Source organism: Impatiens glandulifera, chromosome 2, assembly GCF_907164915.1.
Source record: "Impatiens glandulifera chromosome 2, dImpGla2.1, whole genome shotgun sequence".
NCBI lineage: Eukaryota > Viridiplantae > Streptophyta > Magnoliopsida > Ericales > Balsaminaceae > Impatiens > Impatiens glandulifera.
Genome location: NC_061863.1, coordinates 12,399,494 through 12,418,794, shown reverse-complemented (window position 1 = coordinate 12,418,794; position 19,301 = coordinate 12,399,494). Strand labels below are relative to the sequence as shown.

The following is a 19,301-nucleotide window of genomic DNA, read 5'->3' as shown; positions in this document are numbered from 1 at the left end:
ACATGGTGTACCCAATGATGATCTTCTTGCACTAGTAGGTGTACCCGTTGATGCTCTTCTCGCACTATGTGGTGTAGGTATCGATGCATGCAAGTCCTGAGTAAGTGGGATGTGAGGCAAAGAGTTATCTCCGGCTTCATTACTTTCAACAAAGACCTCCGAGGGTAAAGCTTCTGGTACAATTTTCTGAGTAAATTGTGGGAGAATACTTTCTTGAGTTGGGTAGGTAAGTAGTGGTATCTTTTCTTTAGTAAATTGTGACTTCTCTACTACAGACACAAACAATGGTGACACAGTTCTACCCAAAATCAAGCGTGATAAATATATGTTCAGATCCTCATCATCTTCAATAAAAACGGGTTTAGGATTTGTGATATTCGGAATATCATACTTCACTTGCAGCACTAAATCATAGGTAGATTTCTGCACTTGAAGTCTTTCATGGAGTTTATCAATTAATTCAGCATAACGAGTGCTTTGGGGTAAATCCAATGTTTTGATTGAAGAGGCATCAAAAAACCATATTCCATTAGCATCAACTTTCCACTCTCCATTATAGAAAACGAAAACTTCGGCTGCAAGATAAATTGGAAACGGGATAATTAATACTGTGAAATGGAAACCCTTGGCGAAACGGGAAGTACTTAGCGAAACGGGAAGTACTTAGCGAAACGGGAAGTACTTAGCGAAACGGGAAGTACTTAGCAAAACGGGAAGTACTTCGCGAAACGGGAAGTATCATTAGATGAAACCCTAAACAACGCAGTGATTCGAAAATGCATAAATGAACAACAATAAACTTGAAATACATAAACTTACCAATTGTTACAGTGCTTGTGCTCGTCGTGGAGCTCATTGAGTGCCGCCGTTGAACTCCGTCGCCGGCGAGATTAGAGAGAAGGAGGAGAAAAGAGGAAGGGAAGAGAGAGAAGAAGAAGAAATGAAATGAAAAAAAGATGGCCGGATTTTATTATATAGTAAGGGTATTCTGGACTTTTCACAGCGTCTCACTTCGCGAAACGCGAAGTCCCTTCGCGTTACGCGAAAAGGGTAATTTCGTCCAAAAAAAATTAAGTGGTCATCAGATCAATTTCAATTATCTGGTGACCACGGAGGCAATTTGCCTTATTTGTAGGGTCATTTAGTCCAATTTCCCTATATACATGTTCCTTTTGAATATAGATAGTTTGGGTTGAGTATACTTTGAATGATATTGTGAATGAATTAGGGTTTATGTGGAAATAATCCTGATTTAAGAGTTCAAGATATCAGGTTTGATTTTGAATAAAAATATAAACTTGTCCTAAAAAGAGAAAATTGATCATACCCACAATTGATGGGTACTTATTGTTTAGCGATTCCAGGGAATCAGTGACAAAAAATTGCCTACAACTTGGAAGAATCGCGGCTCATCGGAGGTGACAATTAAGAAGAAGAGAAATCAAATAACGTTTGGAGGGAACTTTTCGCGCTGCAGTCCAACGGCGTAAGTATTTCAAAATAATAAAACAAACAAACCCAGATTTCTCTGTAGACTGCAGCTCCACTGACTAGAAGAAGACGATCCAACTTGCAGACAGGGAAGAAGATGCATCTTCATTAGTAGGTCAGTGCCTTTTCTCTTTCTCCCCCTTGGTGTTCTAGGGCAGATGTTTAAGATAGTTTAGATCTTAATACGAATTGGGTTCGCTTGCGAACGGTCTTTGTAGGTTAAAGATGGAGATTCAATTTGGTATTTTCGATTAGTGTTTATGCCATTGAAAATGGAAGCTCCAGAAAGTTTAATCAGTAAGGTTCACGATGTTTTTTCAAGTGGTATGGATTTTGCTGCGCCTATCTCCACATTGAGAACAAATGAAGTTGATTTGGTACACTCTCGTTTGCCTTTTAACAAATTCTAATTTGAATCCATTTAGTTGAAATCTAATTCATTAGTTTCTTGTTCAGGTGCAAGGTTTGTTGCATATATTGCAAGGTTTATCCAGTTCAGTATTTGATTGGAATAACAGTAAACATAGTTTTCTTCCTAAAGATGGGATTTACGTTTCTCATCTCTCTCGAGGAAGTCTTCATGCCATTCTCAACCAAATAATGCACGCCGCCACATGTTTAAAACTGGTGGAAATCATTATTCATAAAGTGGAAAATTCTGCTAAAGCACCTTCACCTACTGTGAGGGCATTCACATGCTGTGTTTCAGCATGGCTCAAAGTATAATATGCATTCTCTTCTTGTTCTTTCTTTCTTTGGTATGAGTGAATATGAATTTTCTCTTTCGGGGCTGACTTTGTTTAATGTTTTACTGATCAGAGATTACGGGGTAATGCTTTGAAGGAAGAGGTGAATATGATGAGCTCTGATAGAGGAACAATTCCAACTCTCTTGGGATTGACTAATTCTTTATCAAGGTTTGTGGATGGTTTATTTTGTGATTGGTTAAAATATCTATGTGCAAAATTAATGAAGATTAATCATTTTGAGCTATCAAATTTTACATATCCATGTGGAAACGCTTTTATGTGTTGTGTTTAGGGTTGAATTAGGATCAGAAGTAAAATTGCTAAAACAAACAGAACAACCAGATTAAGTCAAAGAAAGGGGAAAAACCTTGAGATCAACCAGATGGAGATTATGGTCTAATACCAATCATTTCCAAAGAACCACAAAAGCATTTCAATCTAAAACTCAAATTAGACAAAAATCAGTATATCTCAATCTTTCTCCACAAAATGGAGTATTCTTAACGTTTATGTATGTGAAAACTTTTACAGATACAATTTTGTTTTTCTATTTGCTTTCTCAATAAGTTTTGTCCATTTCTCTAAGGATTCACATTTTTCTTTAAGCTGAGCACTCCACCTCCTTTCAATGCGAACAAACTAAGGGTTTAATATGCTTTTGGAGTTACTAATTTGTCTGTTAGTATTTTGCTCCAACTAAAGCACAATAATATCTAAAACTATTGAAATAATTATTAGTTTCATTTCCTCTTAGTTGCTTGCATTTTATAATTGGGATGTTTGAGATAGATGATCTAACTGTGATTTTTAACTTCTAGCCTCTGCTCTGGAGCACAATTCTTACTGAAAATAGTTCAAGGAGCAATTCCTGAAATATATTTTCAGCCAGATTCTTCTATTCCAGCTGCAGATATGGCGGCCTATATTCTAGATCATCTTTATAGAAAGCTCAATGAAGTTTGCGCTGTCCAAGGTGGTGAGGTTGTAATATCCTCTTATTATGGAATCTTCGCATTTAACTTCAAGTGTTTTCATATTCATTAACTTTTCAATGTCGAAATCTTTCTGATTCCAGGAGGATGCATATAGGATGCTGCTCTATATATTTGTAGGCAGTGTTTTGCCCTACATTGAGGGTCTTGAATCCTGGCTTTTTGAAGGTATCCTTGACGATCCTTTTGAGGAGGTAAATCTATAATCAATTCTACGATTTTATATCGGTCTTAGATATTTCTAGCACTTGCTCTGGATTCTCTCTGATTGAAATGAGTAAAGAATTTGGGGCTTTTTTTGATGTGGCTTTATTTGGATTAATCCAACTCTTTTATCAAATCATTCAAGTCACTCATTAAAAGTCCAAAAATATCCTTATTTGTATTCTTATAACATTTAAAAAAATATCAAATACTAAGGTTATTTTTTGTCATTTGACCCTAATAATTCATTTTCTCATCAATCAAGATTATTTTCAAATAACTCTATTTTTCAATTGTTATAAGTTGTATACTCACAAGTCACAACCATGTTTGAGCCTTATCAACAATTTGAATTCTTGTTAGGTGTTCTTTTATGCTAACAAAGGAATTTCACTGGATGAGGCTGAGTTCTGGGAGAAGAGTTATATGTTGAGACAAATCAAGTATCAAAAGTTTGACAATGTTTCAATTCATGCACCAGTAAAAGAATCCATTTCTACATCCAACTTGGCCAAAGGAAAAACACACGATAACAGAGATGCTCAAGTATGTCCTCTTTTTTTGAAGGATATAGCCATATCCATAGTTTCTGCAGGAAAATCATTGCAGCTGATCCAACATGCTCCTAGAATGTTTTCATCCTTATCAGAGAAAGAGGGCAATCACGATAACTTTGATTATGCTAGTTCCAGAGAAAACAGCTTGATCAAGAACAACTCTATAAGGAGCATAAACGGGTTGACATTGTCAGAGGTGTTCTGTGTGTCCTTAGCCGCTCTTGTCGAAAATGGTGATCTTATCTCTAAGCATTTCTGGCATGACGAATCATTTACTTCCACGTTTTTCCCTTTGTTTCAACACTTTGTAGACCAGAAAAATTTGGTTGGGCAGAATGGAAATGACCTTCCAGTAATAACTTGCTCAGAGAAGGTCTGGTATAAGTTCTTGGTTGAAATGTTGAGTGAGAAGAGAAAAGGTGCTTCTGAATTTGCAATGAAGGATAATATTAACTTTCTTGAAGGGAACTGCAAGGCTGAATATGGAGATGATTTGGACAAGATTCTGCTTTTGAGATCACAGTGCTCACAAAATCCTGCGATTACTGTATGTCAGAACTCCCTGCTTAAGAACAAAGATATCTGGAGCTCGTTGAATTTGTATAGAAATTTCTCTCTTCCGCCTCTTAATGATGAGAAATTAAGGGAATCTATTCTTGGTGGGAATCACAATCCTTTGCAAGTATCTAAAGGAACAAACTATGCTTTTGGTTTCCAGTTTGGCGAATCTGAATTCCTTCGTTCACAGGCTGACACGAAGATGTTAGAACTATTGTTTCCTTTCCCAACATTGCTACCTTGCTTTCAGGTATATCATGGGATACGGTTATTTGGACATCTATTAGACCTTGCTTTCCTAGGATGTTTTTATAATGCTTAAATTTATTCTAAAAATAGACCAATAAAGCAAAACGATTCTGTTGAAAATTTTGAAACAGGAGGATTTGAGCATGTCGGAAGTCCTACCTTTTCAAAAGAATAGCACTCTTCCATCTAAAATTCTTGGCTGGATTCAGAAGGTTGAACCAAAGACAACTCCTCTGCCTGTTGTTATTATACAGGAATGCCTTATTGTCAACATCAAGAAGCAGGTATATATAGCCAACCATGGTAATTTATGCATTGGAATGAGTTGTTTTCGGTTTAAGATGTTATTGTATATGAGTGCAGCAAACCAGATAGTCTATAGTAGAAAAAAGTGGTGAGAATAAAGAGAAAAATGGCCTAAAACCTTTTGGAAGGAAAAACTCATCATTCATATTCCCTAATACAAGTATTTGTAAATATCTATATCTATTATAGTATCTACTATTATTTAAAAGCATGCTCTCTGTTATATTTACAATAACATCTTACCCCTACCCAACTATTTACAACCAAGACATACCATTATAGAAAACCATGTAATTTGGGTTAGAAAAGTGATGAGAATCAGAAGAAACATAGACCCATTTGAAAACACTTTGATTTCTGAATCTGGATCAAGATATGTTAGAGAAACTGTCACCAAATTCAGAAACATTCCATTTTCAAATGTGATTCCATTTGGATCTACATTTGGATGGAAAATGTAAAAGAAACGGGTTTTCTGAATTAACTTAGTTTAGAGAACATTGAATTAACATTAGTGAAGGTTCTTGACAACTTGGATCCACTAAGAAAATCCCTTTGTAACTCCTAAGAACATTGGATTCATTTGGGATGACATCAGAAAACATGGTGTATCTGTATTTAGTATGACACAAATTAAAAAAATGAATTAACAGTTTATCTGTCACATCCAAATTTATAATCAAAAATATTTTTAAATTAGGACCATTTTATAACTGGTGTCATCATGCACCTTATTATATATATACCATCATGTCTTAACCCTACTATTTACAGCCATGATATATCATTCTAGCAAACCAGATAGCTTAGAGTAGAGAAGGGTGAGAATCAAAAGAAACAGAAGAATAACCTAAGACCTTATATGGGAAAATTATATTCCATTTTATTTCACCATTCAACATATTCCATAATACAAAGATTCAAGGTATTTATATCTATTATCTACTACTACTTACAATCAAGCCCTTTATTATATTTATAATCATATCCTAAATCTACCCACTATTTACCGCTGTCAAACCATGATAATGAGTGATATAATTTTTTTTGAAAGGGTGCATTCTATTTTCATAAATTCCGAGTTAACGTGAAAGTCGCATGAACCGTGGTGAAACAACCTGACAAACAAAAACAAGTACATGTCCTGATTATCACGAACAATCATGAAAAAATCAAAATCAAGAACATCAAACTAGGAAAATCTAGGTTTTTAGCCTCAACTCTGAAGACATTTTTTATTTCCCATTTTAATTGAAGTTTTTTGCATCTGTAAAATCTAGGTTGACTATATTGGCAAGAATATTTTGTCAAAGTTACTTTATGATTGGAGGCTGATGGATGAACTTGTTGTGTTGCGTGCTATATATATGCTAGGCTCAGGTATCTTATGGTAATCAATTATTTATTTATTTTCCTTTATATCTTTGGGCTTGTACTAAATGGAAAATCTCTCACATTGTCCTCTGAAACACTGAACAGGTGATCTACTCCATCATTTCCTGACTGTGATATTCGATAAAGTTGACAAGGGTGAGACTTGGGACGATGATTTTGAGTTGAATATGATATTACAGGTGCTTTTCTTAGCACATTATTGTTCCTGTTATTACCATATCTTGATCAAATGGTTTCATGAATAAAAGTAGTTTTATCCTTTTCTTTTTAGATGTTAAAGTTTGTAATAAATAGAGTTTAAGTCGCGAATGTTGCTTCTAATAAAACAATGTTTATCCCAAGTTTGAACACGTGACCTGAATGTTGTTAGTTAATCGATTTATTTAATTTCAGGAATCAATTGCAAATTCAGCTGATAGTGGGCTATTAAATACATCAGATTCATTGGTGGTATCTATTACCAATGAGAACCCCGGTCTCAGTGCTGATGAGCGTCACGACGATAATATTTCGAGTACATCTCACAAAAGTCGTGCCCAGGGCTTTGGAATTCATGGCCTTGATTCACTAAAATTCACTTATAAGGTTAACATTTTGAGTTTAATTACTGACCATGCCGATGTCTGAGTTTTTTCTTCACAAAACTTTATTTATTATTAACAGCACCCGTTATCAATTGTGACAGGTCTCTTGGCCACTCGAACTTATAGCTAATACGGAAGCAATCAAAAAGTATAACCAGGTAGTTATGCTGCATGAATAATTATTACTTGCAATTTATAATAAAAGTTCATTTTGACATTATTTTTCCAAGTTCCTTAAAATCTTAATTCTTGGCTAAGTAGTTTGAGTCTTTTTTAAAAATTCAAGAAAAAAAAACAAGTTTTTAATGCAAGTTGAGGAACTTAAAACCAGACAATGACAAAAAGAACACGTTTTTGAGTTAAATTCAGGTGATGAATTTCTTGTTGAAAGTCAGACGAGCTAAGTATGTGCTCGATAAAACTCGGAGGTGGATGTGGAAGGTTCGTATTCATTTCCTTGTTGTCGGTTGTTTAACAAAGAGCTTTATATTTAAAAATATAGAAAATTGAAAATCATTCCAGGGTAGAGGAAGAGGCGCTTTGACAATCAATTCTAAGCGACACTGGTTAGTAGAGCAGAAACTGCTACACTTTGTCGATGCCTTTCACCAGTATGTCATGGACAGAGTAAGCTTCGTCTTCTTCAAAGGAAAGGTCCTTTTTTGAAAATCATTACTAAAATAATTCAACAGGTATATCATAGTGCATGGCTTGAACTATGTGAAGGCATGGAAGCTGCTAGATCTCTAGACCAAGTGTTGGGAGTACACGAAGCTTATCTGTTGTCAATACAACGCCAATGCTTTGTCGTTCCAGATAAGTTGGTCAGTATTCAATAATTTTGAGAAAAGAAAAAAACCATGTTTGATTCATATCCAGATACAGAAACGACTCATAGACATTCAATTTTTCTTTTTGTAATGTAAATTGTTTGTTGATCAGTGGGCACTGATTGCGAACCGGATCAACACCATTCTTGGATTGGCACTGGATTTCTATTCGATTCAGCAGACACTAATCAGTGGGGGAGCAGTTTCAACTATTAGGGCCAGATGTGAAATGGAAGTTGATCGGATTGAGAAGCAGTTCGATGATTGCATTGCCTTTCTTCTCAGAGTAATAATCTTGGAGTTCTAGTTTTTTTTTGGTAAATTGTCTAGATGGAATGGATATTTTGCGATACTTTCTTATGGATGGAATGGATTTTGCAGGTTCTTTCTTTCAAGCTGAATGTTGGACATTTTCCTCACCTTGCGGATTTGGTTACGAGAATCAATTACAACTATTTCTATATGTCTGATAATGGAAACTTGATCAACGCTCACGGATCTGAAACCGTCGCATCTAGGCTTGGGAAGACATTTTCTTCTAGACCAGACTAACATGAATGATTTCAACATACTGGAATCTGGATAATGATGGTTGTTTTCGTGTTGTATTTGATAAAATCGAAATGTTAGTTTGTTAAGAAACATTGGAAGTTCATTCCTCATATAATCGATTTTGCAAGAAAAAATGCAAAAATTGTTATCAAAATTAAAAGAGAAATTTTCCTTTATGAATTTTAAAGTTTTATTAATTTTTTTACTTCAAAGTATTTCTTGCATCTTTGCTTCTATTATGCTTTCCACTAACAAATTAATATTCTATCACAACTATTCTAAGAAAGGTGTATTTTTTAATACCCATAGTATTTAGAGTTTTGTTGAGTATGACTGGGATTCCTGACTCGGTAATTGATGTGAAACTGGGATGAAGATCTGTGATATGGCACAAATATATATTCTAAATGGAAAAAAAAATCCTTAAATCTTTAATAATCGTATTCGATTAGTATGCCTTCTAATATTATTACAATGATGTTTCTCATATATAATTATTCGTTTTTTTAAGATCTATGCGCTCGATAATATGTTGAGTAACATGTTTTTTTTTATTTATTTTTATGTTTTTATTATGTTTAAACTTTTATATAATTTTTTAATATCCATGGATCATATAGAAAAAATAAAAATAATTTTATTGATTTATGTTCGACTTAGTTCTGACTAATTATGGAGAGTTGGGTACAGGTGGAGGCTATGCAATTTTTACTTATATTTAAAAGATAATATATAAAATATAATATTTTAATGTTAAAATTATCAAAAATAAATTTAAATAAAAAAATTTACCTCAATTATTTATTTTCTTTAAGCAAATTGCTTTTCCCACCCCCTCTCATATTTTCACACCGCTTCAATCTTTAATTAATTCAAAAATGACTTATTTATCCTTATCACCTTTATATATTTATATATTTTTATTTTACTTATTTTATTTTATTTAATTATTAAGATTTTTTTATTAAATATAATTAATTAATTTTTAATATTTTTTTAACTTTATTTATTTAATTAAAAATACAAAATATTATTATTTTTATATTATAATTATTTAAAATATATTAAATATTAAAATGTGTACTAATTTAATAAAATATAAATATTTAATATTTTATTATATTAATTATATATATATATATTAAAATACTTATAAAAATTATTTATTAAATAATAATTAATAATTAATCTAATCATAATATTTTAATTAATAATATTATATATTAATAATTAGTCAAACATAATATTTTTAATTTTAATTAATAATATTATATATTAATAATTATTTTTTATTTTAATTAATAATATTATATATTAATAATTATTCAAACATAATGTTAATAATTATTAATATTTTCATAAATAAAATTATCTATTAAATAATAATTAATAATTAATCTAATCATAATATTTTACTTAATAATATTATATTTAATATATTTTAAATAATTATAATATAAAAATAATAATATTTTGTATTTTTAATTAAATAAATAAAGTTTAAAAAATATTAAAAATTAATTAATTAATTATATTTAATAAAAAAACTTAATAATTAAATAAAATAAAATAAGTAAAATAAATAAAATAAGAAATGTAAATATATAAAGGTGGTAGGGATAAATATGTCATTTTAAAGTTAATTAAGGAGTGAGAGAGGGAGGTGAAAATATGGGAGGTGGTGGGAAAAGCACCTCCCTTTCTTTAATATAGAAAAGGCTCAAACTTGAGATGAACATATTTTTTTATAAAAACAAATTGGTGGCCTAAGGTTGATGACTTTATGTCAATGTATAATTTTTGGAGGACCTAATCTATGAATAAACCTATATTGTAGCCAATTAATCTATTTTGATTATTAGAGAAAAAGAAAAACTATAGGGTTTGTTGGATATATACTTTATTCAATATAATACTTGAACTTAATTACAAAATATATTTCTTCAAATAATTTAATATTTTGAAAAAACAAGTTTTTACTTTTTTTTTTATTGAAAAAAAAAAAGAAATGTATGAGTAAACATACTTTGAAGTACATTTTTGTCAAATAGCAGTCTCAAAAGAAAAAGACAAGATTCTTTGTGTCCCCCCTTCTTGTCCCCTCACTCTTATCTTATTCCCTCCATCCCTAAATACATTATTATTATTATTGTAAATATATTATTTTAAATAATTATTTCACACAAATAAACCTAACTAATTAATTAGTTTTTCACTATACAAATTATCCTAATTTAAAATAATAATTAAAATGTTTTTATTATGTATGGAGTAATATAGTTAAAGAATGTTTGATTTAATTAATGGAAAGGAATAAAATAAAGAAAAGAAAAGAAAAAGGTAGTAGGTCGGTCGGTCGTAGTCACATGTTAGAAATGCATTGAAGTGAATATTGTACTATATTCAAATGGAATGGACATGTGCATGCACCCTAACATTATTATATTATTAATAATTTTTCATACACATATAGATATTGCTGTTTACCCATTTTTGTACCCCTTTCTTTTCTTTTGTCTTATTGTAAAAACCTTTAATAATTAAATAAATCCTTAAGTTTAAGGCGTTGGTTTTATTCAAAATCGTGATTTTCAAACAAATTAAATAAGTTGAGTGAATAAAGATATTAAACACACTTAACAATGGAATAAACTCTACCAAACCTAACGCATAAAAAACGATTAAAATATAAGGAGAGACGAAATCAAAAATTAGAAAAAATAAACGATTAAAAGATAAAGAAACGAAATAAAAACTAGAAAAAATAATAATGGTAAACAAAATTCGAATTATGGTAGGCTTAAATATATAGTAATAAAAAATTATGAGTTGAATTTAATATACAAAATTGAAAATAAAAATGCACTAAGAGAAAATTGAACCCTAAAATAAAATAGATCATGTTTTTTTTTTTAAATTACTAAGCTACTCATCTATTATATGTTTCAAACAATTTATACATATAATTAATAATAAAAAAACATTTTGAGTTTGGCTTAATTTGGTAAATAATAAAAAGATCTTTTTTTCGTTTTCTTAAATTAGAAAGTTTGCTTATGTCCAATAATATTTTGAATGATAAATTAAATAATGAAGAAATAAGTGAGAAGATAATAAATTATTTAAATAATTCTTACTAAACAAGATTATTTAATATTTAATGTCTATTATAGGATTCTAGCATGATTCACCCTCAACTTTGCGTTTTAGATGCGAATCGAATTTGTGATATTTGATTTCTTATAAATTATTTTTGTCACTTCAATTATCTTAGTGAATTTCTTATTTCTTATGTCATATGGTGTAGTGTTAACTTTTAAGCTTTTCATAAAAATAATTAATTGATTAAGAAGTCATTCGTTTATTCTCTTTAGTTAAGGAGTGAAGTCAAGTTAAGGCGTGACAAATAACATCGATAAATTATATATATATATATAATTGACAAATTACAAAATTTAAAGTCTTGAGACATATATATTCAAATCCAGTAAGAGTTTAGGAACATGTATGAGTTTAATTTATATTATAGTTGTTATTGTTATTGATATGTTTGCCCCCCATCTCATTGACATTCATGGAATCAAAGTGCATAAATGCACTTTGACCGTACTAAGTGACATGTACGAAGAGAAGAGATGTTCAAACAAGTTAAGAAAGGGGGAATGGCTCTACTCATGACATTAAATTATTCATTTCATATTACTTTATATATATATATATATATATATATATATATATATATATATATATATATATATATATATATATATATTTTGTAATACAAGACTTTTGATTAGGATAAATTTTCATCTTTAAAAATTAGATATATATCTTAAAAAGCTATACCGCAATAGAGTTTTTCTTCCGATGGATAGGTGTCTTTTTGGATTAAATCGATGGCTCAAAAATTCACCTGCAGCCATCTTTTATTTTTTTAGATTTTTTTCTAAAAAATCTTGTTCCATAAATATTAAAAAAACAGTTTTTATGTTAAAATATCAAATTATCCTAATAATTTGATTTTCTGTCTCTTCTTTTTTGAGCTAATAAATAATTATTTTAATATTTTAATAAATAAATAAAATGATGGTGGGATTTTAGTAAAAAATATCCTAAAAAATCACTTCCTCAAACAAAGCCTATTTAGTTAGAAAAACGGAGAAAAGAAGAGAGCGAAACTTTAAAATAGATATACACCATCATTCTTAATAAACAAAATGTTACAGATTTATTCTCACTTAAAACGTTCTAAATTAAAGTGTAAATTTGAAATGTAATGCTAACTTTTCAGTATTAAAAAATAAAAAACTATTTAATTCAAAACCAATTGATGAAGTAAAATGAATGAATTTACTATGGAGATTTATAATGAATTTGTGTAAAATGTTTTCAAGAAGAAAGAAAATAAAAAAAAAATTGAGAATTGAGAAAAATCTATAAACTTCTTGATTGACGGGTTGAAACCAAGTTGTTTTAATTTATAATATTAGCTTAGAATTTGATACAAATGGATTTTTTTTTGTTTTTAATTTTAAATTAATGTACTAATTCTATGTGCAATAAAAAATCTTACATTCTTTATATAATCTATTCTAATCACCGATTAACTTTCTAGTTATAAAATAAATAAATTATAATAATTATATATCTAACACTAAGATGCACAAAGATAGATCATCAAGATCAATATCAAGATCAGTGTTGACTAAGTCTCTTTCTTTTCTATGGTTTGGTTTGAGTCTCTTAATTATAAACTCTAATTTAGTATTTTTTTTTTTCCATTTTAATATTAGAAAATGATTGGGGAAGATAATTTTAAAAGAAATGACGTGCGCAATCTGATTGGTCGAAAAAATAACAAAATTTCTCTATCTTACCTCTCCTCAGTCTTTATTTTTTTTTTCAACTAGTGATGTGACACATCATTACTTTCCATATTCTCTTCCAAATTCCAATATGCAAGTCTCATTAAAAGAAGAAAATAAATAGTAATAGAGCCAAAATTATACAATTTGATAGCTTCGGACATTATGCAAAAATGGTACTTTTAGAAAAATAGATGTTTGTCGTCTCTATTACCAAAGATAATTCAAATTAATTTACAATAGACAATATTTATTTATTTAAAAAATTAATATACAAAGACATCTATCACATTTACATTTAGTCATATTTTGCTAATGCAATTCTATCGTCAAACTTTCTATTCGTGTCATGTGCTTCGAAACTCATTCTCATATATGTCGTATCGTATTTTGACTCGTTCAAAATATCATTATCCACTAATATATTTTTATCGTATTAATAATTTTATCTGTGTCGTATTAAATTTTACTCAAATTTATGTGTTGTGTTCTCGGTCGGCCCTGTTAAGCCTAGTAATTCTCCAGGTAGTCCAACCAGGCCGTCCATTAAATAAAATAAAATAAAAAAGACATTTATAGTATTTTTTTAACTCTTTTTAAATATAAAAGGTTTAGCCTGGTGGTTTAAGATGAAATAAGATTATCATTTGGTTATGAGTTATAATCTCATTAAAATTTAACAGCCCAAAATTCGGGACCGACTCGACTTGTATTGTGCAGAGGTCTGTTTTCATAGGTGTTTTGCGGACTCCTATTCAAATTCACTTGTTTTGTTGGGTTAATTAATGGCTACATTATTATTATATGATTTTATTATTTATTTTTTCTTCAAATATTAAGTAGTATTATATATTATTATATATATATATAATATAAACTATATTAATAATGTTTTAATATTATATTTATTATATTTTTATTATTCGTATAAATTTATATCTTTATATAATTGCTTATATAATTACTGGAAAATAATAACTTGTTCAACGAGATACACCATTATTCTTATATCATCTAATTTTTAATTTCTCATTATACCCTTTATTAATATTATATAACTTATTATTATATATAATAAAATTTAATATATATTTTTAAATAATTCAATATTTTAATTAAAAATATTTATTTATTTTTATAAAGATAATTTTATTAATCATTATTTTCTATATATATTATAAATAATATTATTTATTTTATATATTATTTTATTTTAAGTTTATTTTATTAAAATTATTAATAATATTTAAATTAAATAAATATAATTTATGATTTATATTATAATTAATATTTTAATTAAAATTATATTAATTATTAAATAATAATATTATAATAATTTATAATAATAACATTATTATTTATAATATAAATAAATGTAAATAATAATAATAATAATTTTAAATTAATATTTATACAATTTATACTAGATTCTTATACCATATATCAAACATAAAATTATAAATCATATTCAATTTATACAATTTTTTATAATTCATATAGAATATGAAAAAAAATTTAAAAAAAATTATAACAAATTATAAATGTGGAATAAAAGAGAAGTAAATGGAATGGGGACCATTATGCCTTCGGATTCAAAGATGGGAGAACTATTAAGAGGAAATTAATTGCTCATCATCATCCATGGTTAGAACCGACAAGGTAAAAAGCTAATTTTTGAAAACTTGGCTACAATGGTGGAGCCTCCTTACAAATATATAAATAAAATAAACATATTTATTTTCAGCAATATGATTGTAATTTAAGAAAAACAAATGTTTCAAATCATGTCATTTAGAGTCATACTAGTCACTTGAAAAAAAAACAAAAAATTATTGACCCACCTTTACATCAAAGTGAAATAGTAAATGCAACCACATTTATAACTTGAAGTTGTAATTAATAATATTTATGATTACAAATTACCATACAGGTTATTTTGTCTGCTTCGGCTAGACTCATTTGATAATAACAACTAATTAATTAATTATTTAATTACTCCTAAAAATAAAATTAAAACACAAATTAACGAAATCCAGAAACTTCCTGAAACGACGTCGTCATATACTCTCTCACTTCCCTAGCAACAACATCTCTCATCGAATCCCAAAACCCGACCGGAAAACCTTCTCCTCCCTGATTCCCACCGTCCATACCCGGCGGCGCCAAAGACAGATCCGTCATCGGATCCGGATCCGAATGATCCCAACCGTCCACTTCAACATTCAAGTCGGGTAAATCACATCTTCTCATTACCAATCCGGACTCTTGTCCCCTCCTTTTCAAAGTCGAATTCCAATGATTTTTAACCGCATTATCAGTCCGACCCGGAAGAATCCGGGCAATAGTAGCCCATCTGTTACCATATTTTCCATGTGCAGCTACTATGATCTCATCTTCTTCCGATGAAAAGGGTCGATGTTCAACGGTCGGACTTAACTGATTACACCACCGGAGCCGGCAAGATTTACCGGACCGACCCTTTATGTATCTGCTTATTAGGGTCCAGTTACGTGCCCCGAACCGGTCAACAAGTCGGGTCAGGATCTTGTCTTCTTCAGCACTCCATGGACCTTTTATCTTGCCGGAATTCTTGGTTTCGTAGCCGGAAGATGAATCGGAAGAAGATGAAGATGTATCAGAAGAACACCTATTGATAATAATGGCTTCCATTTTTAAATTTTGGCCGTGGGATGAAGTCAAATATTGGGGCTTGATTGGGTTATATATATATATACTATATATATATAGATATATATAGAGAGAGAAAGAGAAAGGGAGGTTCTTGGAAGGTGGGTTATGTTAAGATGGTAGGGGGAATTTACTAGCTGGAGCCGGTGCGTATATGCGCACCCTGAATTTTTTGTTTTTTTATTTAAATTTATATAGTGATTTTCTTAGATATGTTTATGAGATTTTATTTAGTTTTTAATAAATAAATAAAAAAGTTAATTATATGTCATTTTAATTATCAAATCATCAGTTTCATTAATTAAAATATATTTCCTTTATTTTTATAATATTTAAATTTTAATATTTAAATATAAAAAATATTATAATAGTTTAACCAATTATAATACTTAAATACTTACTTTTTCATTTAATAAGATTTCTTTGGACAAAACCCTCTAAACACGTCCTATAAGTTTGTTTGGTCTGTTTTTTTTTTTAATTTAATTTATCTGGGTTTTGTAAAAAATTTAATTGATTTAAATGTTAAATTTTTTTTTTTTTAGTTTAAGGACTATTTTAGATGTTATATTTCGGTATTTATATGGATAAAATATTATAAAGTTTGATTTATCAAGGATTTTCATCATTTTTATAAACAAATTCAATTTTGGGTATTTTTTTTTGAAAATATCAATACTTTTGTTTCAAATTAATTTTAAATAATTAAATAATGATTAATTTTGATATTTTAATAGATAAAAAGAGATAAATGAAGTAATGGTTGAAGTGAAGGTTGAATTTTAGATAAAAATAGATTTTTTTAAAATTCAAACGAGGCCTAAGAGTGATTATACTAGTGAAGGTGAGAATGGGATCTTCTTTTTGCTTTTGTCGTTACTTGAAAAAGATTTTGTTAAATTACCATTAAGCCACACATGGATAAGGAACGAGGTTGGTACGTTTGTACTTTTTTTTGTGTGTGCGTTTAGGGCTTGTTTGTTTAGGATTATTTTATGTCCATTGTTAATCATTTTCAAATATAAAGGGTACAAACAACATTGTATTATACTAGTTGTTTTGTTTGGATTTGAATTCTTTGGAGTTATTAAAAGTTTGGTTATTGGATAAAATAATTAATATTTAATAAAAAAAAATTAAAAATATAATGAAGGTTTGTTTGTTAATAAATTAATTGATTTGATTAATTAAATGTTAGGTAAAAATATTGAGTTATTTAAATAAATATAAATTCATTTAAAAAGTGTTATTTTATTTTTAATTATTTGAAAATATATAAAATATGTATTTTTTTTAGATAAGGAATGAATGAAGAAATGTTTTTTTCTAATAAAAATTAATGTTTTTACCAAATATGATTTTTATGGCAGATAGATTTGAGTAGTATTTTTATTAATTTCAATTCGTTCCTATTATTTTTGTTTATTTGATAATCTTTTAATACTAATATGCTATTCTATATATTTGATCATTCACATAATAAATTTAAATATGTTTTTTTAATAAAAATGTACAAATCTAGTTTATAATTATTAATAATAATAATAAATAATTATTTGAAAAAAGTTTAACTAAATAAATGTGATAATAAGAAAAAATCAATTGAATGTTAATTAAAAACAAAATTTACAAATTTCCATATCTGAAACTAGGTGATATGAAAATCGTCATCTTAACCTGAATAATATATTTAGTGTGGAAGAAACTTCTATATTTTGAATATATTATATATACAAATTTAATAAATTTACTAAGAGTCGACTTAAAAGATCAAGAAGTCACGAGTTTAATTTCATCTGAAAGCGTTTTGAATGAAAATGAGGTGTAATGCTAGTTCTCCTTATTTAAAAAAATATATATACATAAATTTAATAATTCAATTATACTTATCTATATTTATAAGACTATTCTCATGATAATTATATATATATAGTAAAAATAATATCAATTGGTTAAACATAATTATAAAATATTACAATGTAAAAAAAATATAATACAACTACGTTACTAAATAGGTTATCGAGTTCGTAGGTTCTCGAGAAAAACGACTAATTCTTTGACTGATTTTATCGACTTTCTGGAACGAATCTAAGAAAACATCCTAACATTATGAATGATACGAATAAGACACCTTAAAGTTCGACCATTTCTTTTCAACTAGATATTCAATCAGAAAATAATTTGAATTATAACTCAAATATGTAGGTATGTCATTTTAGCTGTCTTAATCCAAACTTCTCAATAATTATTAAAAACTGGAACATAACCTAGTAAATATCAATAAACTTTTAAAAAAACTCCAAATACTAATCATCATTAAATAATGTAAAAGTAAGTGATTTTTGCATATTTTATTTATTCGTGACACATACAACAAAGATTTACCATAATACAATATATTTTTCATTCACACGTTATCCGTAAAAATTTCACCGTGAATAACTCTTCATTCAAAGAATAAGATTTTATGGAATCTTTGATTACAATTTTTTTTTCTATTAACAAAAATTATATAGAATTATCTTAACAAATAAATTGTAGCAATGTGTTACGGCCCATTAGTTGGGGCCCTAATCTTCCTAGCCAAGAGGGAGGTTCACCCATTTAAAGCATGCCCAACCCAAAAGCAGGCCCAACCCAAAGAATATTCTAGAATCATTGGTAGAAGGCATGCCCTAAAATATTGGCCATTAATGAAGTAGTTGGAAGAATATCATTAATGAGGTAGTTGGACATTATATAATTAATATGATAGTTGGATAGTATCATTAATGTAATAGTTGTAATTAGACCTATAAATACCTCATGTATTTCTTTGTAAACATCAAGTATTCATTCAATAGAATTTTACTCTCAAGCACTTTCTCTTTCTAAGTTCTTCTTTCATTGTCTAAAAAGGCTTTATAGCTAGAATCTGAGTCGATCTAGCCTAGTACCACACGGGTCAAATTTCATCCTGTGACAAGTGATATTAGAGCAAGGTTGTGCTTCCGCATTCAGGCTATAAAAGATGGATTTGAATGTTGCTACCATTACTAAGGTTTCGATCGGAAAACATAACGACAATGGATTCAATATGGATAAGTTCATCGAGAGAGGTGTTGTCATGGAAGCGCGGATGACCCAGTTTGAAGAAGGCATGAACGAGCACCAAGAAGCTCTCAAAGTATTTAGCGTGGTGGCCGATAGAGTGGAGGTGTTGGATGAGGTAGGTGAAAAGTTGATGAATGAGGTCATGGGGATCATTAACAATTCGAATCGTAGCATTCGTGACGAAGTGT

General features: G+C 28.8%; 2 protein-coding genes across 2 annotated transcripts; one reads left to right on the top strand and one right to left on the bottom strand.

Annotated features, from left to right (window-relative positions):
- The first annotated feature begins 1,354 nt into the window (after positions 1-1,354).
- Positions 1,355-8,608, top strand: LOC124925488 (gamma-tubulin complex component 5-like). The gene is made up of 17 exons (XM_047465499.1): positions 1,355-1,606; positions 1,710-1,868; positions 1,948-2,211; positions 2,311-2,408; positions 3,059-3,221; positions 3,316-3,426; positions 3,800-4,801; positions 4,932-5,084; positions 6,387-6,486; positions 6,586-6,680; positions 6,895-7,086; positions 7,187-7,243; positions 7,455-7,526; positions 7,608-7,712; positions 7,778-7,909; positions 8,028-8,201; positions 8,297-8,608. Exons 2-17 carry the CDS (start codon positions 1,752-1,754, stop codon positions 8,465-8,467), a joined length of 3,006 nt encoding a protein of 1,001 aa, XP_047321455.1. The 5' UTR covers positions 1,355-1,606; positions 1,710-1,751; the 3' UTR covers positions 8,468-8,608.
- A 6,578-nt stretch (positions 8,609-15,186) lies between these two features.
- LOC124927168 (transcription factor MYB73-like) lies at positions 15,187-16,035 on the bottom strand. Its single transcript, XM_047467532.1, has one exon. The coding sequence runs from the start codon at positions 16,000-16,002 to the stop codon at positions 15,355-15,357; it is 648 nt and encodes a 215-aa protein (XP_047323488.1). The 5' UTR covers positions 16,003-16,035; the 3' UTR covers positions 15,187-15,354.
- Positions 16,036-19,301: the final 3,266 nt, after the last annotated feature.

What these genes read in the sequence shown, in the direction of transcription:
- LOC124927168 (XM_047467532.1), bottom strand. Translation starts at nt 16,002, where the DNA reads ATGGAAGCCATTATTATCAATAGGTGTTCTTCTGATACATCTTCATCT.
- LOC124925488 (XM_047465499.1), top strand. Translation starts at nt 1,752, where the DNA reads ATGCCATTGAAAATGGAAGCTCCAGAAAGTTTAATCAGTAAGGTTCAC. An exon ending in CATTGCTACCTTGCTTTCAG is followed by an intron (nt 4,802 to 4,931) that starts GTATATCATGGG and finishes ATTTTGAAACAG; the next exon opens with GAGGATTTGAGCATGTCGGA. An exon ending in TTGTCAACATCAAGAAGCAG is followed by an intron (nt 5,085 to 6,386) that starts GTATATATAGCC and finishes TGTAAAATCTAG; the next exon opens with GTTGACTATATTGGCAAGAA.